The sequence below is a fragment of the Pseudorasbora parva genome, chromosome 23 (assembly GCF_024679245.1).
Source record: "Pseudorasbora parva isolate DD20220531a chromosome 23, ASM2467924v1, whole genome shotgun sequence".
In the NCBI taxonomy this organism is placed as follows: Eukaryota; Metazoa; Chordata; class Actinopteri; order Cypriniformes; family Gobionidae; genus Pseudorasbora; species Pseudorasbora parva.
The window spans coordinates 2,440,718-2,465,814 of NC_090194.1; the positions used below are offsets into that span (position 1 = coordinate 2,440,718).

Below are 25,097 nucleotides of genomic sequence, written 5' to 3' on the forward strand. Positions count from 1 at the left end.
ATTCATTCACAGGGTCACAGCCCAATTTCTTGAAAAGGAACGTAGGGCAGAATTTACTTTTAAATAAATAAGACAATTGGCCGAAAATGAGCTTCCCCTCTCTGACAGACCAGTAGCCGCCACTGGAAGCTAAAGCTGCTGCTCTTTGTGTCTTTCAGTCGTCTCTGGTCACATTCGTATATTTTGTCCAGTATATCAAATGATTTGAAGAATCCCATTCATTTACCCGCCCATAGACCCTCCCTTCGAAGAAATCAGGACAGAAGTGGTCGAAATCGACAAAGCGACGGGTCTTCCTTGTCTACTACGCTCTAAAAAATTCTGGGTAAAAAAACAACCCAGTGTTGGGTCAAATATGGACTAACCCAGCAATTGGGTTGTCTTAAGCAAATATTTAACCCAACCGCAGGATTAAACCAACCCAATTGCAGGGTTAGTTCATATTTGACCCAACATCGGGTTAAAACAACCCAACATTTTTTAGAGTTTAGTGATCCGATTGACCAAAATGCACCTTAATACCAGGTGAAATGTTTGGTTCATATAGCATCTCGAATATTGTCTATATGTAACGTGCGACAGAAACATGCACTCGTCTTATGACAACGGTAAGCCCCACCTTCTTTGATCTGATTGGTCATCACAATCATTTTGACATTGACGAGTGGTGTGTAAGATTTTGAAAGTCATGCGTATAGGCAGTGACTCTCATATCTGCCGGTGTTGTGCCGAATTCAGACCCCCCAATTCCCAAGTATAGTAGGTTTAGGATTACACTCACACAAAAAAATGGGTAAAAAACAACCCAATGTTGGGTCAAATATGGACAAATATGGTTTTAACCCAGCGATTGGGTTGTCTAAAGCAAATATTTAACCCAACCACAGGGTTAAAACAACCCAATTGCTGGGTTAGTCCATATTTGACCCAACATTGGGTTAAAACAACCCAACATTTTTTAGAGTGTAGGGGCGTGGTTAGGATTAGGCAGCTACGAAGCCCCTAAAGGGACATGATGGTGGAAAAATACTACGAGATGGGAGGAAAAACAAGTCAATGTTTTTGACGTCTCTCGCAATTGTTTTGAGTTCCCCAAGAAACTTTGAATTCGTTTGCAAATAGTTCAAAAAGTTTTGCTAGCGAACGCAAAGTTTCTCGGGGGAACGCAAAACATTTGCGAGAGATGTCAGAAACATTGACAAATATTTTTCCCTCCATCTCATATTTTCTTCCTTCACCATGTCCCTTTATGGGCGATGATAATTTGGCAGGGAAAATAAACGAAACCATTTTCACTAGTGGTCTCATATGATTGGACCCCACTGTATATAGATGAACAGATGAATTATGACTGTGATCTCAGGTTGTTCAAAGGAAAAGTCCAGAAATAAAATCCAGCATGGAAACAACAATACACACACACACACACACACACACACACACACACACACACACACACACACACACACACACACACACACACACACACACACACACACACACACACATGAATACAATGTGCTGTGTTTCTAAAACTAAAGATTTAAATATCATTAAGTTCAATTTCATTAATCTTTTGAAAAAAAGAAGAAAATAAATTAATCTATGAGTGACATTTAAAGTTCACTGTAAATGGATTGTTCCAGCGTTAAGGAGAAGAGATAAATGGTACTTCAAAATACAAGTACCGCAAAAAGATGTTAGACTTTAAACTCTTCTAGCAATGCCTTAGATTAATACATTAAAGGGATAGTTCACCCAAAAATGAAGATTCTGTCATTATTTCCTCACCCTCATGTCGAATGAGGTTCATTCTTACGGCGCACGCTTCAGCTTCAGCAAGAGGTTTGTTCTCGTGCGTCAAGCATGCTCGGATGGGCTTCTGTTTATGTTCGCTGATCAATGTTTGTATGCGAATAAAAGCCTAAATTGAATCTGTTCGTCATATAAAGCGATTGACATGTCTTCAGAAAAGATTCGTTTTACAAACTCTTAATGAACTTTTTGACCGAAAACTCTCAGATCGCATTAAAAAGATCTTCATTTGTGTTCTGCAGATTACAGGTGTTACGGGTTTGGAAGACATGAGGGTGAGGAATTAATGACAGTATTTTTTGGGTGAAGTAACCCATCAGGAAAAAGCCTTTTCCTTGATTTTTTTCTACATCAACGCAGTAACGAGTCCACACTTAAACAAAACATGCATGTATGCAACAACAACAACAAAAAAACAGTCTTCAACGTCCTCCAAAAACAACATGCAGTAAAACTCTCCTATTCAACATCCTTTGGCCCAACACTTTCCATATGGAAGAGAATACGCATGGGAGCAAATCAAAAGATGAAGAACATCGAGCAGTTATGGTGAGCTTCAATTCTCAATGGAAACACGAGAGCACGCAGCACTACACTGTAAAACAATCAGGTCTCCAAATGAACATAAAGTGACTGATCACATCTACATTTTTCAGTTTGTCGAATTGAATTTCTGTGAATTAAATTGCTAGCCTAGAAATCTAGACGCACCCTAGCGGCAGCAAATCTAATCTGCCCGCGTGTGTCGTCTGGCAACTCTCAATACCCTTCTGAGCTGTAAACGCCAAACTCTGGTCGGGCCAATCACATCGTGTATAGAGTCGGTGGGCGGGGCTTAACATGATGACGGCCGAGTTGCGTTTGCGTGCTTCTAGTAAACACAGAAACTGGCGAACGGCGGCGGTCTTTCAAATCAGCTTTGACCGCGACTCTGGAAGACTTGGAGTTAAGCTTTTCTCTGAGAAAAGAACAAAGAGTGGCACTGAAGTCATTCTTAAAAAGGGAAGATGTGTTCGGAGTTTAGCCGACCGGATACGGCGAATGTTTAATCTATCAGCGAGCTCTGCTTCACCTTCGTTGCTCTGGTTGGTGTAGCTCTATCCTATCGCGTGCAGAGGGAGTTTGAAAGACGACCGTTTATCCGCCCCTCAGATTGAGCCGTCAATGGTGAGTTTCCAGACCAAACATCTTGATGTGGGTCTGGCTTGTCAGGCTATTAAATTGCATCAATTCACAGAATTTCAATTCGGCCAACTGAAACATTTAGATGTGATCAGTCACAAGAAAATGTCCAATTTATTACAGTATAGTAACACTACAGTTTCCCTCGGTGAGTATAATAACTGTGCTGCTGAAGTACGGATGGAGGCGGTAGAAGCTTTCTATTCTCAGGCGATTATTACCTTGGGTCGGGCAGTGCACAGCGCCACAGGTGTTGCTTTAGTGTCTGCACCCAACCAATATCTCGGATGGGCTGACAGAGCTGAATGTAGTGGTACTGTTTTAGCATAACCCTTCAAACGAACGACAAGATCACTCGTTAGCTGAACATTAGAGTCATTAAAGGGATGGTTCACCCCAAAATGAAAATTCTGTCATATAGCAGAGTCCACACCAAAATACACTCTAAAAATGCTGGGTTTAAAACAGCCCAAGTTGGGTTGAAAATGGACAAACCCAGAAATTGGGTTGTTTGAATGGGTCCATTCACTGGGTTCAAACAATTTAAATTAAACATGTCCGTTTTCAACCCAACTTGGGTTGTTTTTAACCCAGCATTTTTTAGAGTGTACTAACAATAACAGCAAAAATACCGTTCTGAATAACTTTCAGAACGATTTTGTTTTTCCAGCGGATGTACGATAAAAACATTGACAGCCAATCAGAACACATCTTGCTTTAGGGGTCATTTAAAACAAAAGACGACAAAACGCGCGCTTAGAATGAACATGTTTGCTAGTGTGGGCGCTAAAATAGTTATTATTATAGTTATTGTTCTGTGTGTGAACGGGCCTTTAGTCACTCTCATGCCGTTCCAAACCTGTATTATTAATTTTATTTATTTTATTTAATTCGTTTATTTATCAGGGACAATGTACAAAATACATTAATCTTACAAAAATATGTTTTGTACCAGAATTAGCTAATGCTAGTTTCCATCTGCAGTCCCCGGGCAGGTGCACACAATATTAAAACACTACATTACAATGACTTTCAGTAGCACTTACAAATACATACAATATTAGAAAAACACTAATCAAAAAACAATCACAACCTAAAATATATACTACATAGTCAAACACATTTACACTTATAAAATTTAAATGTGCTGATGCTAAAAAGGAAAATGACTTCCCTTTTCCATGCAACTATGTGTTGTCCATTTTTTTATTGTATTCAATGGAATTAAGTAATACAGGTTTGAAATGTCACATGGATGAGTAAATTATAGCATAATTTTTGCTTTAGGGTGATCTATTCCTTTAACTCCCAATAAAGCACAAAATAATTTTATGGAATCAACCAAATTTCAATCAATAAATCACATCATCAAAGCCAATCATTATAGACTGACACATATTGATATTTTAAGGATTAGTTCAGTCTATATTCAGGTTGGGATATCAATAGTTTCTCTCTATGGTCCTGGAATAGGAGGCAGCATCTTTTATTACTTTGCACATATCAGACACACTGAAAGCTGCAATATATATCAGATTCGCTCAAGATGCAAACATATATTTCTCAACTCTCAGCTGACGGCAATATGCACAACCATAAAGATGCCAGAGCCTATTCCAGAGCCAAAAAGTCGCAAAACCATAAACATCGGAATAGTTCTCTTCCATGTGGATTCGATGACAGAGAGACAGACAGAAGGCAGAAACGATACAGATGCTCCCAAACCCTCCCACAACTCAACAAAATGAACCACGACACCTCTGTTTCTGCGTTTGCATTTATTAATTTCAATAAATATGAGCAAGCAAGAGAGAAATCACAATTCACATCATCACAGTTAAATCTGAGGCCCTTTCATATAACATTGTTTTTTTCTCTCTCCTTTTTTAGTATGCGTGGACTATAGATAGCACCTGTGCTAAGCACACACACACACACACACACACGTTGGACATGTACAACCCCGCTAGCTCTTCCTCCTCTGTCTCCCAGGACACCTTCCCTTAGTTCCCACATTATAGAAGCACAGTAATAGAGTCACCAAAGGCTGCAAAATACAAGAAAAGGCCCTCACCCTGTGGCGTACTGTATTTTCTAAAGCCAGACTGAAGAAATGTGAATTGACTTGTAGTTGAAGCCTGTATGTAATATATTTAAGGTATCCATAATGCCTTAATGGTTTATATATTCCCATATATAACAGTAAACACAGTTTACCTGCCCTTTAACACAATTTAACTGCGTTTAAATGGCATTTTACAGTGTGGGTTCACAGTTTATTTTCAATTGCGTCAAGATTTACTTTCCTATTGTGATGTATATCCAAGTTAATCAGCGTCTCGAACAAGAACGAAAGCAGGGCGGGACTTGATTTTGTCCATCCGGATCTGATTGGATGGTTGTTTTGCTATGGCGGTGATGTCATGTGAGTGACAGGTGGCCCCGCCCTCGTGCCAGTTAACCCATCATCAGAGGAGAAGAGAAGAGATGACGCTGCAGAAGGGATGGGAAGTTTGGATTAAAGATTATAAGGTCACAGGAATTTTTTTTAAAATAATTATGATGTGCATGTTATAATAAATACTGCAATATCATATTCCACCGCTTTGTTTTGCACGACTGGCACAAGATTTTAAAAAAATCCTGGCTGCCAAATTCACAATCTTCCTATTCTCTTACTATTCCTGTCATATAAACATACTTCCTCTGAGAAAGAGTATATTATGGTTATCTTTTGTGGTTGCCTCAGTCATTGAGCAATCTGAGACGACTAGTCAAAAAGCATTTTTAAAAGGTTGTTTTGCATTTTTCATATTCCACAAAGGGAAACACGTCCAATTTATGGAGAAATAAATGCAATTACCCCTAAACATAATAAATGCATGTCAATTTATTTCATCAAATTTGTTAGATGCTTATTTAGACCTTTATTTATACAGGCTTCGAGTACATTTCTTCAATCTGGCAATAGATCCCAGACTTACTGTGCCCTGATTGGGCGAACAGGACAATGACATCACATACTTGACATACTGAAAATGAAGAAGACCTTAACGGATGAAACCAGAGACAGAGAGAGGATTTGCAGAGGGGAGGTACATGATAAAAAAATAAATTAAAATAAGCATGATCTTAAACAATGCACTTCAATTATTCCAGCAAATTAAGACATTAAAGGATTAGTTTACTTCAGAATTAACATTTCCTGATAATTTACTCACGTCCATGTTCATTTCTTTCTTTCTTCAGTCGAAAATTAGTTTTTACAAGATTTTTCTCCATATAATGGACTTCAATGGCAACCAATGGGTTTAAATTGTCTCAATGCAGCTTCTAAGAGCTCCACACTGTAAAAATTATTTGTTGGTTTAACTTTAAAAAGTAAGTGACCTGGTTGCCTTAAAAATTTTAGTTTATTGAAATAAAAAATTTGAGTTGATACAATGAAGGAAATTTGTTTAATAAATAGAAACTCAAAATATTATTGTATCTTAACCACATAAAAATGTTGACAATATCAGAAATAAAACACACACAATTACCCAATATTCTTACAAAATCTTTTAATAATATTTTAATAAAGGTTAACAAATAAAGTATTCTTCCTTCACCAAGTATTAATAAAGTATTAACTCAAAAATTTAATTTCAATGAACTCAAAATTTTAAGGCAACCAGGAAACTTTTTTTCTAAACATTATTTACAGTGCACACGATCCCCCAGCCTTATTTCTTAAATAAAATAATAATAATAATAATATACTTTTTAACCACAAAGGCTCGTGTAGCACTGCTCTGTATGGAAGCCCGTTTCCACCATTAAGTAAAAAAATAAAAAGAGTAATTGCGAGTTTTTATTTCACAATTCTGACTTTTTTCTCACAATTGCGAGTTTTAAAGTAAGAATTCTGAGATATAAACTTGCAATTGCGTGATCTAAAGTCACAATTCTGACATTATTTCTCAGTCAGAATTGTGACTTTATATCACGCAAGTTTATATCTCAGAATTCTTACTTTAAAACTCGCAATTGTGAGAAAAAAAGTCAGAATTGTGAAATAAAAACTCGCAATTACTCTTTTTATTTTTTTATTTAATGGCAGAATCGGGCTTCCATAGCTCTGCGATGCGCAGCGCATTAATCGCGTTGAAAAGGTCAGGCCCAGACCGACCCAGTTGGTTGCCGTTGAAGTCCATTATGTGGAGAAAAATCCTGTTTCTCAAATATGTAATTTCTTTTCGACTGAAGAAAGAAAGACATGAACATCTTGAATGACATGGGGGTGAGTAAATTATCAGGAAGTGACTCAATCCTTTAAGGGCCAGATTGACTAAAGCGGGTAAATTAGCGCGAGCGCAATTCCACAAAAGCGCAGATTGGAGAGGAAAGTTCTGCGCGTGATCTACCAATTCCAGATCTACCGACGACGTGCAAATTGAAAACAGACGCATCTGGATTATTTCCATAATGACCAACTCAATCTACCAGTTAGTGTCTGGTTTAACACGTGCTTTTTTGGGGGCGGTAAATGAGGGCCAAACATCAGTAAAGAGACGAGCGCAAACCTTAGTAAATCACCTTGTGTGATTCTTTTAAATACTCTCCACCCATAGAGTTTGTGTTTGAAAGGAAAACTCCTACAAATGCAATAAGTTCAGCCGTAAAAACAACTGTGCCCCAACGACTGTCTTTAGTAAATCCTCCTGACAGTAGTTTTTAACCAAGCGGCCAGCAACCTCCCCCAGTTTGTCGTGAAGTGAATTAAACTGCAATTCATCGACTGGCCACTAGAGACCGGGCAGAATCATACTGAGCCTCATGTTAAACTTTACAGCAGATAAAAACATGTTTACAGCCTGGTAAAAATTATGGTTTTGGTCTGTATGGCTAATTTTGCCCTTCATGAAAACTGTGAGGGGGATGAATTTTTTTATTACTCATTCGTTTACATTATATAAAGCCTTAAAGTTTTGCATAATTAAGGGCGTGGCCACTTTGAGTGACAGGTGGATAGCCATTTATCCGCTCTCTGTTACGCCGCATTCACACGGGGCGTAGGCGTTAACGCTTCCCATTTACTTTGAATGGGTGACATCATCCGTTGCCGAACTGAATTGTGGGTTCCGTCGCGGCGCTTCACTCGCGTTGCAAGCGGCAGAAGTTGAAGAATTCTCAACTTTTCAAGCGCCAGCGCAGGCATCATCCAATCAGATCACCGTATGCAAATATCCTACAGCAGACGCTAGCCAATTGCGTTCATTAACTGCTCCGTGAACCATCCAGACCATAGACCGTTAAAAATCCAGACGCAGCTCCTGGACCACTACGTGATATTCTTCCCGCTGTCGGCGCTTTTTCAGGATTTAATGTACTTAACAGCTTCGTGCACCTGTGCAGTGCGCTGACAACAACTACACGGGCAATCGCACTCGCACATACAACCAAAAAAGGCGCTTTTTTTGTGTTGTGTTTTGGTCCAAGCGGCAAGTTAATGTGATTGGCTGTTGTCACTATGACGATCGCGTCAGCACCCAGCTTCAGTCACGCCCTCCGTCAAGCGTTAACGCCTACGCCTGTGTGAATGCTGCGTCATGCTGCGTTCACACCGCACGCGAATGACGCGAATAAATCGCGCTATTCGCGCGAAGTTGGACAGGTGAACAATTTGAATCCATTCGCTTCATTCGCGCGTGAAATTCGCTTCATTCGTGTGTGACATTCACTACACAACAGACGCAAATTCGCGTCATGGGAGGGGGATCTGCCAGGCAGCGGCAGTCGGCAGAAAGACTATCCGAGTTAAGGCTGCTCTCACCGGGGTTGATGAGCGCTGAGCTCCGGTGATCGCCTGGGTCTCACACCTCCGAAAACACCAGATCAAATTTTCAAATAGGAGCTCTCTTAATAAATAAATCACATATTTGAGCTTTAAACAAATACATTCTCGCCTGAAAAACTATTAAAAGTACATTTTGTGACAATACAGTAGTATTTTTAAATTACTCTGGCCTCGGGTTTCCCCTATGGGTTTCCCATCCGTCACTTCACCACGTGACAGCAGTAAGCAGGTTCCTCATTGGTTAACGCGGCGCGAATATCCGCCAAAGTTCAGATTTTTCAACTTGCGCAAATCGCGCGTTCACAACGCTCAATTCGAGTGATCATTGCCGCTTCATTCGCGCGAATCGCACCGCAGAATGCCTATTCGCGTCTCTGCATTGACTTAACATGTAAATCACTCGCGCGAATCGCGTCATTCGCGTGCGGTGTGAACGCAGCATTAGTCATCACGTCACCTAAGCTCCGCCCACGTCCCGCCTCTTTGCCCGTTTTCTGTTATCCGGGAGTGACATGCTGCCAAGATGGCGACGGCCGACTTTACGCTTCAAAACTGCTCTTCAGTATCCTACGGTTGACCTCATGGACACTACGTCCATATTTTGTTTACATTTTATTTTTTTAATGTCAAAACAGGGTTTGCGCTGGTGCAAGCTGTTAGTAAATCTGGCCCTAAGATACCAAAATTAATGTCATTCAGTCCCATGATCTACCAACATCTTTAGTTCGTCCATCACAAGCTGACATGTCACATGCAAGGAAAATGAAAGCCATGATTATGTGCTGTTACATCAGGCCTGATCCGATTATATATAACAAGGTTTTACTGCCAACACAAAATCATCTCTGTGAAAGGATCAGCATTGGAATTTAAAGGGATAGTTCACCCAAAAATGAAAATTCAGTCATCATTTACTCTCCCTCATGTCATTCCAATCTCGTATCAATTTCTTGTTAATGTTTTTGTCCAGGTTTGGAACAACATTATGATGATTATATGATGACAGAATTGTTTTCCCTTTAAGTTTGTATGAAATGTCTATGGAAGCCTGTTTCCTCCACTAAATAAAAAAAATTAAAAGAGGGATTGCGACTTTTTTCTCACAATTGTGTGATATAAAGTCACAATTCTGAAATATAAACTCAATTGCGTGATATAAAGTACCCAATTCTGAGATATAAACTCACACTTGCGAGATATAAAGTCAATTCTGAGATATAAACTCACAACTAGGTGACATAAAGTCACAATTCTGAGATATAAACTCACAACTAGGTGATATAAAGTCACAATTCTGAGATATAAACTCACAACTAGGTGATATAAAGTCACAATTCTGAGATATAAACTCACAACTAGGTGATATAAAGTCACAATTCTGAGATATAAACTCACAATTGAGTTTATAGAGCAGCGGGGCGAGGGACCGTGAGAGTGGGCCGGTGACGAGTGGTAATGAGTGCCAGCTGCGTAACACACCGGTCTCGTCTCGCGGCCAAGAGACGGGAGCATAAAAGGAGGAGCGAAGGCAGCGGAAGACGAGAGAGGACCAGGCCTGGATTTATGTTATGTTTTGTTTACGTTTTATTATGTGTGTGTGGGCAGTCGTCCGTGAGGGGCTGCCCGCGGTTTACTTTCGTTTTGTTTATTTATTTTTACATTAAAGTTTTTGAACGTTCGCCGGTTCCCGCCTCCTTCCTTCCATCCACGAACTTCGTTACAGTGATATAAAGTCACAATTCTGAGATATAAACTCACAACTGCATGATATAAAGTCACAATTCTGAGATATATTCTCACGATTGAGTGATATAGTCTCAATTCTGAGATAAAATAAAAAACTTCGCAAATACTCTTTTTATTGTTTTATTTAGTGACGGAAACGGGCTTCCATAAATGTCCTCTTATACATGTGTATCTTAGGCCTTTTGGGGCCAACATTTGAATAAAACAAACAAACCTAAAGAAATGTGACAATGATCATGCAGTCGAGTAGTAAACGAACAGCATTCCCAACAGACTGCATTCGACTTACCAATACATCAGGGGACACGTGATAATAAACAGAACAATTAGTGGAGAATACAGCTCATGTCAGTCTTTGAACAACACAGGGGATGCGGGAGCAAACAAAGCGGGAGACACTCTGGGGAAAAACGTCATTAATAATTAATACACTGAATCTGCATTCACATGCTTTGATTTTAAAGCTGGCTAATCTATTGACCTTTTGAGTTTGGGTTCCCCCATCTGTCTACCTCGGGGGTGAAGCGGAGGATAATGTTGTGTTGTGGTCCTAACTAACTAACTAACACCTCAAAACCAAAATATACAAAAACAGATTTTCGTTTGTCTTAGATTTTCTGCAGCGTTGTTTTGCACACAGAAATCACAGTGGACATCCTATTCTAGCCAAAGACAAATTTACAGTACATCCCATAATTCCCATAATGCAATATCATGTTACAGTAATCCATTTGGCTGACCAGGCGAATATTTATATGACCTTGACAGATACTGATGTAAAGCTATTTGGAGATATTCGGTTCCTGTAATGACTCAACAACATTTTCATGATGGAATGGTTCTAAAAAATAGTTTAAAATAAGATCATGACATATCACTGATCAATAAAACCATTACATTAAACAGGCAAAGCAAGACCAATATAGTTCATGATGCACATTTATCAAAGATTTTTTTGACTTAGAAATTAGCCTGATTTACATAAACACGATTTCAAATTTACGCATCAGCTTGATTGTAAAACCCTTGATAAATGAACCCCACCAGTCAGTGCATCTGATGGGGAATAAAACACACCGAGCTTTAGCCAATGGCTCCATGCAAGATATGAGCATCCACTAGCCAACCGGTAGAGCGGTTGCCATGGAAACCGTGTCATGGAGATGAGGAGAGTGGGTGGAGCTATAGTAAATGCAAACGCTTTGATATTACTGGCGAGAGTGTGTGAGGCAAACCAGGTGAAAAACATCCAATTCAAGCCCTGAACATTGTTTTCAGCCCACTGACCTCTCAAAAAAAAGAGAGAGAGCGAGAGAGAGAGAGAGAGGGTGTGTTGGAAAAATACAGTGAGGAATAACACGAGAGGTGCATCAGATAGATAGAAAGAGAGAGAGAGAGAGAGAGAGAGAGAGAGAGAGAGAGAGAGAGAGAGAGAGAGAGAGAGAGAGAGAGAGAGAGAGAGAGAGAGAGGGAGAGGGAAGCAATGGACAGAATAGTAAAGGAATGAGAACCTCTTGTTAAATAATTTTGCAGCCTTCGTTCTGCTTTCAGGAAGAGATTAAATGAGAGAAGAAGTGCAATGGTTTTTACTCTTTCGCCTCAGCCAGTTTGTTGTTGATCTCTTTACTTTTCTCCTTGTCGCCCGGCTGGTTCTCGGAGCTCTTCTTCTTGGAGCCGCGTGCCGACGCCGCCTGCTTCTCCTTGGACTTCTTCAGCGGTTTGCCAGGTGTGGCAGATGTGCTCTTTTTCGGTTTGGAGCGAGGAAGACTGCTTTTCTCTACCTGTACAACACATGAAATGGCACACAAACAGTGTTTTACTAGCGATATACATGGCCGTCGGAACCATTGTATGTGTGCGGGACAAGACTAACATTTTGCACTAGAGCACAGTGGCCCCCAACAGAAACTTTTAGGGGCACAACCGGAAAATTTAGGGGCGCACACCGTAAATCAACATGCTAATTTCCACTGTATTACTAATAAATACTAGCTTGACGTGGTCATACTCAGCTCTAGTCAGAATATGAGTCTGATACTCCATTGGGCTGTAATTATGGGGCGTGTTTCAACCTAACCAGGAAAGACCTTGATTGCACAGACCAACAACCAATCAGAGCAGCGGAGCGACGCATAACGTTAGTTGTCAAATGTCAACAGAACTCAACTGCACTGTTGCCAAATCTGCGTTTTTTTCTGCGGATTGATTTCCATGTCCGCGGGTTGAAGCGACCTCAATTATGTGATATATCCACCTTTTTCCCGGTTAGCGAATTTACCCATGATTCATAGCGGGTTTTAACCGGAAGTCTGTTGTCCTTTTCCTGTTCAAAGCTTAAGTATGTTTGATAGCTTGTAGCTTGCTATCTTGTTTGCTGTAAAAGCCGGTGTTTCTCCGTGGATGAAGCATAAATGGACAAAAAACGGAGGTGCACACTAGGGATGCACCGAGTAGTCGGCCACCAAAAATGTTTGACCGAAAACCCAGAATGCACTTTTGGACAATTTTCCGCCGTAAAACAATTTTGGTAAAGACTTTTAGACACTGAAACAATACGGCCAAAATGTTGTGATGACGCAAACAGAAACTGCGACCGTGCTTGTCTAAAGCAACATATCTGCGGTGTGGACGTATGTGGTTTATCTTACATCTGATAAGGCAAATATTTGTTGTAACTTGAAAATAATGCTTTGTTTATGTTTGTCGATGGATGCACGTGCTGGCTCACTACAACAGCGATAATAAAAGAAAAACAGGGGCAAAACAGTCTCTCTTTGTCTCTCTTTCAGTGTTTTTTTCCACATCATGTTTATTATAGGGTTCAGGCATTTAAATGCAAATAAGTAGCAGCAAAAACACGCTGATGTCTAAGGAAGTGGCAATAACAATCCTTTCAGAGAGTTATTATTTGACTGTTTTATTCATATCAGACACACATTATATAAGTTACTATATATGACAACAAGTTTGTGAATATTTTGAATGAAAAAGAAAAAACCTGAAGTCGATTCAAAATTGAGCTCGTGCCTAAATAATGTGTGCGTCGGGTGTGCGACCCCCTTTAATCTTGAATTGTTATGGCAATCATCAAAGGCACAAGTTGAACCTGAGCTCATGTTAACAACACTTAAACACAACTTATTCTAATCAATGTAATGTTGCCTTCTCTGTCGATATCATGGTCCGCGCTAGTAGAGGTAAGTCACTGAACAGGAAGCACAAGACCGGAAAGCGGAAGCAGCTCAGCACCCGTTGGGGGCTGGAGAAACAGGCGGATAGACCCAGGAATGCCAATTTTAGCAGCAACCTTGCCAAAATGACACACATTTTACACCGCAAATGCCATTTTTTGCATTTTTGATTTATTAAATTCAGTGAATAAATACGCCCTTTACTGATCGAGATACTTTTGAGTCTGAGCGAGAGATCTAGTTCATGAACGAATTGAATGAACTGGTGCATGTCATTCGTGAAGTTAACATAATGAACAAGTTGTTGAACGATACTGATAGCGAAGAGGTAGAGCTCGGCTCGTGTAGTTTGGCATATTTACAGCAAAGAAAGAAACGTACACTTCACCATTGTAATGAAAACAGCGTAATAACCCAGGCTGATGGTTAAATGATTACTTTACTGAGTATAAGCACTGGTTTGGTGTTTGTAGTATGTATGTTTGAACAGGTTTCTTCTTTTAAATAAAATGACTTCATTACGTTTGAGTCATGTACTTCTATAAAACTGCAAAATAAAATAAAAAAGTGACAGTATTGCTTAAATAGATGTGTGTCACGTCATCAAATATAGCATCTATTGATTAAACACGCCCAAATTTACTGGTCGCACATGAGCAACTGGATGTAAAACACTCTCAAATGTTGGTAGCAAAATGCAACCATTCAGTGGCAGTCTGGAGCCCTATATGTGTGCGGGACAAGACTAGCGATCGACCGATATTGATTTTTATAACCGATATCGATTATTTGCATGTTTGTGTGCCGGTAACCGGTATATAGAACCGATATTTATTTACTGTGTTATTTCTGTTTTTTACAATTATAGCAATAGCACCGAACTGAACTTTTTAAACACTGTAACTTACATACAGAACAAAATACCCTTAGATTTACATAAATAAATAATCTGAAAGAGTATTATTCGTGTAACTGTATTTGAAAACGTGGAGGTGTTTGGTGGCTTCTAACTTGATCTCTGTTTGGTACCATAGTGAATGAACTGGGCTTAGTGGGCTAAGCTAAACGCTATCAGATCGTCACCGCACGTCAGAGAGATTAAGAGCACACACTGAGACGAGAGAGGTGTGTGTCAACTCGTCTTAGTTAAGGGAATAACATAGTTTAATATGAAAAAGCGGTGAAGTATCCCTTTAAAAAATGATTTCACATGGTTAAGACTGCACACAGACAAATCACTTGTTTTGGTCACACAAAAGCCACACAATATACTGACCTCGAAAAGCGCACTGTGGGTAAAGAAACGTATTATCCCAAACTGCCTCTGCTGCTAATGTAAAGCAAGTCAGAACAGTTCAACATAATGACACAAAGAGCTGATGCTGATTCAGTGCAAAGGCACTCAACGCCTGAGGCCAAAGTTATGTCAAACTACTTTGAAAAAGTACTGCTGAGGAAATAAAACTGTTGTTCAGTTATTTTCCAGCCACTGACCACATAAATTGCTGACAAAGACGTGACTTCCAACCTTCTGCGACAAGATTGTAACCCACAGTGCTCAACCGAGTGTTGTGTAGTTTTTCTCAGCTTCTACACACAGGTAGCCTGACGTGGTCATCCTCAGCTCTTGTCAGAATATGAGTCTGATGCTCCATTGGGCTGTGATAATGGGCCGTGTTTCAGCCAAACCAGGAAAGACCTCGATTGGACAGACCTACAACCAATCAGAGCAGCGGAGTGACGCATAACGTTAGTTGTCAAATGTCAACAGAGCGCAACTGCACTGTGTTGCCAAATCTGCGTTTTTTCCCCGCGGGTTGTTTTCTATGTCTGCGGGTTAAAGTGACCATTTCTGAGAGAAATAGTGAAGGTGATGCAGATACAAACAAGCTCTCCGTTTAGGATTCAAACAAATATAACCCAAGCCCCTTTGATGACGTGATGATTACGTTACTGTTGATCATCTGTCCATCATCGTCTTAATGCCCGCCCTGATGATCTCATTGGTCAGTTTCTGTTGATCATCTGTCCGTCATCGGCTAAAGCCCGCCCTGATGATCTCATTGGTCAGTTTCTGTTGATCATCTGTCCGTCATCGGCTAAAGCCCGCCCTGATGATCTCATTGGTCAGTTTCTGTTGATCATCTGTCCATCATTAGCTAAAGCCCGCCCTGATGATCTCATTGGTCAGTTTCTGTTGATCATCTGTCCGTCATCGGCTAAAGCCCGCCCTGATGATCTCATTGGTCAGTTTCTGTTGATCATCTGTCCGTCATCGGCTAAAGCCCGCCCTGATGATCTCATTGGTCAGTTTCTGTTGATCATCTGTCCGTCATCGGCTAAAGCCCGCCCTGATGATCTCATTGGTCAGTTTCTGTTGATCATCTGTCCGTCATCGGCTAAAGCCCGCCCTGATGATCTCATTGGTCAGTTTCTGTTGATCATCTGTCCATCATCGGCTAAAGCCCGCCCTGATGATCTCATTGGTCAGTTTCTGTTGATCATCTGTCCATCATCGGCTAAAGCCCGTCCTGATGATCTCATTGGTCAGTTTCGGTTCACATTGGTCAGTTTCCAGACCGAACTGCCCGAGCTCAGATGTTGTGGGCGGGGCTGAGTTTGGCTGCCATCCAGGCTAATTTAACATCCAGGCGAACTTAGCTCCCCCTGTCTATACGGTAATTTCTCAACTGTGCAACAGAGTCGCGTTGGTTATGACGCAATCGTTAGCTTATTTTTACAAAAACAGCTTCTACGGGGCGATAGTGTAAGATACAAGGTACGGGAGCCTTTTATACATTGCCATGTTTTTTTAGAAATAAACAATGGACAAATGGAGTCTTTAAACGCCTCAGATGTAAAGTTATTCACTGTCAAAGTGACGCAAAAATGAATGGGAGTCAATGGGATGCTAACAGCAGGTGATGGCTTGTTTAGCAATGGCCGCCCCTATGGGTGGAACGCTTTCCGAGTGCTAGATTACCCCCTTGGTTCAAAGCACAGTGGAGACAGCGGTGTGGCATAAAGGTCAAATATTAGAAAAATATGGTGTTTTTAAAAAAAAGAAGTAGTAAGACGTGTTATACTGCGCCCCATAAACACAACCAAGCCTAGAAAAAAAAAACACAGAACCACCCCTTTAACATGGGCGCCGATAAAAAACACATCCAACGGACGAGTGCAGTGTGAAACCGGAATAACACACAGGCTCTTACCTTACTGCTCTCTCTGTAAGGCTCATGGTACAGTGTGCGGATCCTCCTCCGATCCAGGGCCTTGTTGTCATCTGGCTGCTGATTGGCCTGGCAGCCCCTGTAGGTGGAGCTATAGCTGGTCTCCAGACCCGCCCTCTCATCCGGAGGCTTATACTGAGTCTGGGCCCTGAAGACCTTCACAGATTTCACATCTCCGTAGGCTTTGAACTCATTCCTGACGATAGGAAACAGATCACATCACAATTATTGGAAAATCGAGAGCAGTGGGTGGTTCATCCCACACATATTGAATTTCAAGACCATAATGTGAATCCAGAAAGGTATAACACTGAAATATTATACTGAAAGTGCAAAGTCAAAACTGAGGCAAGTAGTATATTGGCAAAAAATAATGACATCCGATAGCCAGCAGGCTTGAGTTTCACAGCAGCCAATTATGAATTAAAACTTGCTAATCAGCAACAGTTGGGGGAGAGACATTCTCATTTCAGAAAGGATTTGATTGGATAAGTCCAAGATGAGTCATCAATATTTTTGATACTTCTTTTCCTGTTAAGAAATGCATATTTTAAAGTCCACTTGTGGTGAAAATCCGGCTTTTAATGTTTTTGTGTCTGTGGTGTTTTTAATATGCATGTGCAAATTCATGTCAACACCATTGCTCAGTATTTTCTCTTTAAAACTGCAGTGAACCAAACACGGTTCGACATCGCTGATGTTTCACAAACTACCTTGTAACCAATCACGTCACGTGTGGGCGGGGCTTTAGCATATCATTAACTATTCTCTGAAGCAGAGAGTCTCAAGAGCAGCAGGTTTTCCGGGATATTCTTCTGTTGATATGAAAAATCAGGAACATTTATCAATATAGCGGGTGAATTATGTATCTGATGTATATTATGATGTTATGATGAACTATATGCCTTTCTCCGCTGACGGTCTGTGATGTTCAAAGCGTTTCTAAGGACGCTGAGACTGAGATGGCGAACGGGAACATGGTTTGTGTAACATTAGCAACACATTATTAGCTGTTTGATAACGTAGTCAAGGCTAATCATATTAATGAGCGTTATGTGTGTGGCGCTGTAAAGAGCGACACCATTGTGCAGCGTTTACTACAGTAACTCGAGTAAAGTTGAGCGAGTGGATCTCTGAGCTGTGAGTGAGTGGAGGCGGGGCTCATTTGCATATTCATGAGCCGCGTATACTAAATGAAGCAAGGGTGTCGAGTTACAAACAAGCTGTTTTAAGGAATCAAGACATTTGAAAAAAAAATGGGATACAATTATTGACTACAGGGGTACTTTTAATGTATATATCTGTTAAAAGTCACATTAGTACACTAGCGTATCCGGTTGTCAAGTCTGACGTCACGCGGCAGCGCTTCCGGGTCCAAACGCTTCCGGGTCCAAAATCTCATACCACAAGAAAAACAACAAACGGTGCTAATATACACACACAATGTCGTGTAATACTACAAAAAAGTTCTAATCATAACCTTTTTCTCCATACCAAAATTCCAGATGGCCAGACAGCAATTCATCTTTTATAAATCGTTCATATATTAATGTATGTGACGCTTTGAGCACAGAGACTGTGGTGTAGACTGTAAGTATTTAAAATGTTAAACTTTTTTAAATGTTTGATGTTTAATATGAATAAATAGCGCTCATAAACGGGGGTAGATGACATTCTCAAGTGAAACGAGTTAAGGCTTGGACCCAGAAACGGCGTTCCTTACAAAATTAAAATTTGAATAGGGTCGGTCAACAAATGCTATTCTTCAACCACAAATATTGACATTGTCAAGTTTTGACAAAGCAAGCAAGAAAGCAATTTTTCAGATTACACTGTATATAAGACAACAATGATTGCATATAGAATAATTCGGCTATATATAGACACTGGTACGGCTATATATAGACACTGCAGTATAGGTCTAGAATGATATTATACACCCTCCAGATTGCATCTCAGCAGAAGAGAGTTTTTCCTGAGGCAGTGGCCACTTCTCTCGGATGAGTAATGAGTCTTTATTCACTGAGAGGACACAGACAAATGGTACACACTTCACGGGTATGTGCATTGCAGATTACCCAACATGCAACTCATCCGCAGTCCATCTAACACACATGCACACATACAGACAGAAATCACTGAGAGCAGCACAAAACTGAAGTCTTAGATCAGGGCATTTCAATCTTTTAGATAACAAGGACCCCCAAATATGATCATACAGAGGCGGACAGAGTATTTTTACTTTCCACTCAAGTACATTTTTAAGTATATACTTTATCAGTGTTTTTCTTCAGAAAACTTTTACTTCACTGCATTCCAAAGCATAATATATAATGTCATACTTTTTACTGCTCTATATTTCATAATTAAAAGATGGTTTTCTTACCTTTAATATTTAATTACACTAAAAATGTAGTACTTTCTTATTTGAACTCAAGTAAAACTTTGAATACTTTTGCTTGAGTAAAAGTATACAGTACTACACTGTAAAAAAAGTTACCTGGTTGCCTTAAAATTTTGAGTTCATTGAAATAAAAGGTTTGAGTTAATATAATGACATTTTTTTGAGATTCGACAACCTTTATTAAAATATTATTAAAAGATTTTGTAAGCATATTGGGTAATTGTGTGTGTTTTATTTCTGATGATGCAGAGAAACATGCCAAATAGTGTTTTTTTCATGATTAATTATTTTTTTAATGTGGTTCAGATACAATAATATTTTAAGTTTCTATTTATTAAACAAATTTCCTTCATTGTATCAACTCAAATTTTTAATTTCAATAAACTCAAAATTTTAAGGCAACCAGGTTACTTACTTTTAAGTTAAACCAACAAAAACCAACCTTTTTTTTTCACATGTACATTTGTAATGTAATTAAGTATTCAATGATATTCAATATGAAATGTATTGCTGTAAAAAGTACAATATTATGTTTTGGAATGTTGTGAAGTAAAAGTTTTCAAAAGAAGAAAACTGATAAAGTACAAATACTTGAAAAACAAAATTACTTAGAAAGTAAAAATACTTGAGTACTGTCCAGAGGGACCCCCATTATAAGGCCCTCTCCTGATTGGCTTAATCACTCGGTCTCCTCTCCACCAATCAGCTGGTGTGTGGTGAGCGTTCTGGCGCAAAATGTCTGCCGTCGCATCATCCAGGTGATGCTGCACATTGGTGGTGGCTGAGGAGATTCCCCCCTTCTATGTAAAGCGCTTTGAGTGCCTTGAAAAGTGCTATATAAATGTAACAAATTATTATTATTAAAATCTATAAGGCATCTGTCTTTTATAAGCACTCAATTTATGCAACAAAAAAATTATATTATAAATCTAAAAATAGTTTGTTTATATACTTTGTTCTCCTCAATATAGTAATGTATTTTCATATGCATTATTTATTTAATTTTAAATCACATTTTTTTATTTATGTATATTCATATTTTTTTTTTTTTAATATAATTTAACTTATTTAATAGTAGGGCTGTACTAGAATAATCGAATATTCGTTCGGTGAGGTGGCATTCGATTTTCAGTTTTGAGATTCGAATATTCGGGGTTTTTTTCAACACGTGACTTCCGTCGCGGACTCATTCTCACTCATGCTTGAAATAATAATAATAAATTTAAAAAAACACCGCAACATGCTTTCAATAAAAGCATCCCGCATTTTAAAGATTTAAATTAACAAAAAGTCAGAATAAGACAAAATAAATCCCTTATATAGAATAAAACTAATTGTAATAGATATCACATTTTGTGTCATTTTAAAAACAATTCATTTATTCTTATTCAACTGTTTAAAAGCATGCTACCGTGTTCTTTATTTATTACAGTTCGTTGAAATCACTGTGTGTTACTAATTTAATTTCTGTTTTGGGATTCATTTGTTTTAAAGAAAGGTTCGTTATTAATACCTTATTAAAGTTCTTGCTCTCAACAGACTTTGTGTTTTGTATCACTTGTGCACTGTCCGTTTTCGGAGCATAAACCTGCCCGTGTAATGCGTACCGGAAACTGTTCTATTTAAAAGATTATTAAATGTTTATTAATATTTAAAGAATGTGTGCCACCTGATCATATTGCACCAAATGCAACACTGCACTCCACTGGGTCTGCCGCAACACATTTACGATGCCGAAGAGTGAAACGTGAAGTCGTGAAAGATGATACAAATGCAAACCGACACTATTATTATATATTTAGCCCCACCCACCGAAGCTTCGAATATTCGATATTGATTGCCACCTAAGCTTCGAAGCTCAAAAAATGGCATTCGAAACAGCCCTATTTAATAGATTATCATCTAACTAATATTTCTCAATCACATGTATTTAGATCTAATTTATTGCTTTACTATTTTATTTTAATCTTATTATTATTATTTATTTTTTAAATAGTTTTTTTCTAGACCCCAGTTTGAAAACTCCTGCCTTAGACAAACTTTATGAACTGGTTTTAATGATTCAGTCAAAATGTTATTATTTTATTATACATTTTTATTTTATTATTTTTCATGACTTTTCAAGGCCTGGAAAACAATTGAAAAATTCCCCAATTTTGGACCAATTGAACCACGCCTCTCTTTCTTTTTGGTTCTGTAACATTGCATCCTCAGCGGGCAGACTGTATTGATCAGGACTGATCGCACAGGGAAGCGACGGGAATGTCAGGCAGGGTGAGCCATTATAATAACCATTAGATCAATTAGATGCTTAGCTTGCATGAATGAGAATCAAATCAATACCTCTTTGTATGAAACACAATCAACCATTCTGATATATTAAGATTTGCCTCATAAAAAAATAACTGAGAACTTTTGATATCCCACACTGAGATTAGATACGATTACTGGATCAAACTGTTAAAACGAGGAACGATTGTAAACAGAAAAGGCTGTTAGTATGTGATCAAGCTGATAAACAAAGTCATGGGACGGCGCATGGGCGAACATTAAAGGGACAGCTCACCTAACAATGAAAATTAGCCCATGATTGACTCTCACTCAAGTCATCCTAGGTGTGTATGGCATTCTGCTTTCAGACGAAGACAATCTGAGTTATATTTAAAGGCCCACCCGCCGCATTATTCAGTGTGTTGACGTGACTTCCCCTGAAACGGCTTTAGCTGTTAGCAGCTCCTCCCCTTTTTGGAAACAGCCAATAGCGTTTCGTTAATACAAAGTTTGACTAGAGCCTTTCAGTTTGGTAAAGCCAGTTTCCTCTAACCGTTTCATCATAATCTCCTCCATATATCGCTTTGAAATGCAGCATTGTGTGCAGAATTCAAATGGGTCCGATATGTTTTGTTGTCTACGTATGATCTCGTCTAACTTTAGACCAGAGACATTGGTGTGTGTGTGTGTTTGCGCTGCTAACTAACGTGAAACCAGACTTCAATCGCCTCAACTGAAAGCATTTTTACACCGAATCGTTTCCTACCGCATATATAGGCCCCGTCCACACGGAGACGTGTTTCGCTGTATACGTATACATTTTGTACCGTATCAGCGTTTCGTCCACATGGATCCGGCGTTTTGAAGCATGAATCCGATATTTTTCGAAACCGGGTCCCAAAGCGGATAAATCTGAAAACGCTCATCTTCAGTCATCGTGTGTACAGCGAATCCGTATATTTTCTGAAACGGTGATGTCCTCACACTACGTCCAGCACGGTGAAAGACGTAAGGGATACAACTACGGGCACAGGGCATGCGCACATCAATATTGCGTCATTTAATTACCGTATCTAAATTATTGTAAGGGTATGTTTTGGGTTGGGGTAGGTGTAGGCATTAATAAAACACATCTGTTAAGTAGGAAATGTATTTATTGTTATTTAATTGTGAGATTTTGCCTCACCTCCGACCACTGCTATACCCCTGCTAGCCACAACTCTTCTTCTCTGTGTTTAGTGTATTTCTGTGGCAGAATTTCAGCGCCACACACTGGCCTGGCATACAAACTACATCGTTTTTAGTCCGTTTTCTTAATCCCGTGTGGACGCAGATATTTCTTGAAACGAGGAAAAAAAAAGATTGGATTAGGAAAGCGCTAGCTTCGTGTGGACGAGGCCATAGTGTGCCATGTGCCTTTCACCGTGTAGAAATTAGTAAACGTGTGAACAGCCGCAGCTTCAGCAGTGTAGGGGGCGGGCTTTAGATTCTAGAGAGCATTTTGATTGGACAGAAGATTTGATGAGCAGGTGAAGTCTGCGATGATGTCATCAAAATCCGTAAAGTTTTAACGAAAGAGAGACTGTAAGTTTTGAATGCTTATATCTCCTAAATGCAAATTTTGTCATTGTTTTAGAACACACCAGCCTATTCATAACTTTAAGGCCGCGTGTCCACCAAAGCGTTTTTTCACGCTGCTGGCTGGCGTTTTCAATTGTTTTCAATGAGAGCGCCGCGTTTTTAGAACGCCTGGAGCACACCGAGGCACTGAGCGAGTATTTTACGCTCATGCGCTGAACGCTTTTTACTAGTCGCCGAGAGCTGAAGAATGTTCAACTTTGAGTAAAACGCAGCGCTCATCACTGTCACTCTTCACCCAGCCGTCCAATCACAGTGGAGGAGGGGCGGGACAAAAGCAACACAGACCAACCGCCACATTCTGTGTGTCGTCATCAGAGGACAACAAGCAAATAATAACAGAATAAAATGATTTAAAACAAAAGCTAGATCAAATACTTTACATTGTATCTGCAATTTTATATAGAATCAATACAGGAACAAACTATCTGTGAAATTAGAAAGACTTCCGTGGATTTTCCATATTATAACAACAAGCAGAGTCTCAACTGAGGAGAAAAAAAACGCTGCTTGCCAAAACGCTCTCAAACGCTCACAGCGAGGCGTTTTCAGCTGGCTAAAGACGCTTTGGTGGACTCAACGGCCTAAGGCTAACATAGTCATACTAAAAGCGTAATAACTTCGGCCTTCAAAAATATCCCAGCTGTATAATGGGAGTGAATGGGGGCTTTAGCCAGCCGTGTGTTTTCCTGGTTGCATTCGCACCGCCAGTAGGAACTCTGAAGTGACGTAAGCCACACTTGTTGTTGTGACTTTTATTTTGACTTTGCGGCAGACCTTTATTTTGATGGCGCTGAGAACACCGCGGAGCACACAGCTCCGTCTTCATTAGTTTAACAGTCCTCTCTAATACATTACTAGATCGAACTGTTATACAAAGAAAGTAGACCGTATATGAAAAAGCATTTGCGTTTGCCATGTGGCAGATGTCCAATGTCGCTAGCTGAGCAGAAATTGTTTCGCTTGGTCCCCTCCAAGTTGCGTTGGATTTCCTCTTTAGCGTAATGTTTGAGAGGTCTATCCATCACTGTTAGATAGACAGAGGTTTCTCCCAAGGTTTATTTCTCTCCATCACGCCCTGCTGGAGTTTCGGTTCCTTTGGTCGCCTTTGGCTTGGCTTGCTCAGTTGGGGACACAAAAATGTTGATCTAACTAAATATCCAAATAAAATTAATTAGTAAATTAACTATATCAACTATATCCCTGATCGGCTCACATTGTCTCTCTATGATAAATTAAAGTAAGCTGATAACATCACTGTTTTCTCCAGAATGACTGTACAGCTTAATCAAATTTTGTTGCTCTATATAAATTAAGTTGACTTGACTGTTTTCCATGTTCATAAAGGTAAATATACTACTATAGTATTTATTTATACATTTTTAATTGCCACTTATTTTTATATATTTAGTTTTATTTTAATTTAGTTAGTTAGGGCAATATTTCAAACATACTATTTTTTATCAAGTATTTATATTGTATTTGATTTTAGATATATTTATTTTGAGATGTGTTGGAATTGTTTTGCACTGAGAGTTTGAGGATAATACAGTGGCCCGTGTTTTGATCTAATGTAAGGCCTTCCTTCTCTCCCTGTCGAGAGCACAGGGGAGTGAAACCAAAAAAAACCTGAAAGTTGTTACATAAGATAAATGAAGTCCAGTCAGAACGCTTGAAACGGCAGCACAAAGGCACACAGAAGTCCAAGGCCACAGGCAGCAAACAACATGAAGGAAGAAGAGGGAGGAGTCAGAGTTTATACAGCATAAGATAAAGAC

At 39.4% G+C, this 25,097-nt stretch overlaps 1 protein-coding gene across 6 annotated transcripts in view; it reads right to left on the reverse strand.

Annotated features, from left to right (window-relative positions):
* map6a (microtubule-associated protein 6a) overlaps positions 1-25,097 on the reverse strand; it is a 49,199-nt gene that overhangs the window by 4,650 nt on the left and 19,452 nt on the right. Inside the window, exons 2-4 of one of the 6 annotated variants that reach the window (XM_067432936.1) lie at positions 16,989-17,202; positions 12,173-12,363; positions 3,219-3,329 (exon numbers count right to left, since the gene is read on the reverse strand). In XM_067432936.1, coding sequence (XP_067289037.1) covers positions 3,219-3,329; positions 12,173-12,363; positions 16,989-17,202 — 516 coding nt within the window. Of the gene's footprint in view, positions 1-1,237; positions 3,330-4,756; positions 5,491-12,172; positions 12,364-16,988; positions 17,203-25,097 lie in introns of those variants that run through there. The other 5 variants (XM_067432942.1, XM_067432939.1, XM_067432940.1 and 2 more) reach the window with 5 other exon arrangements.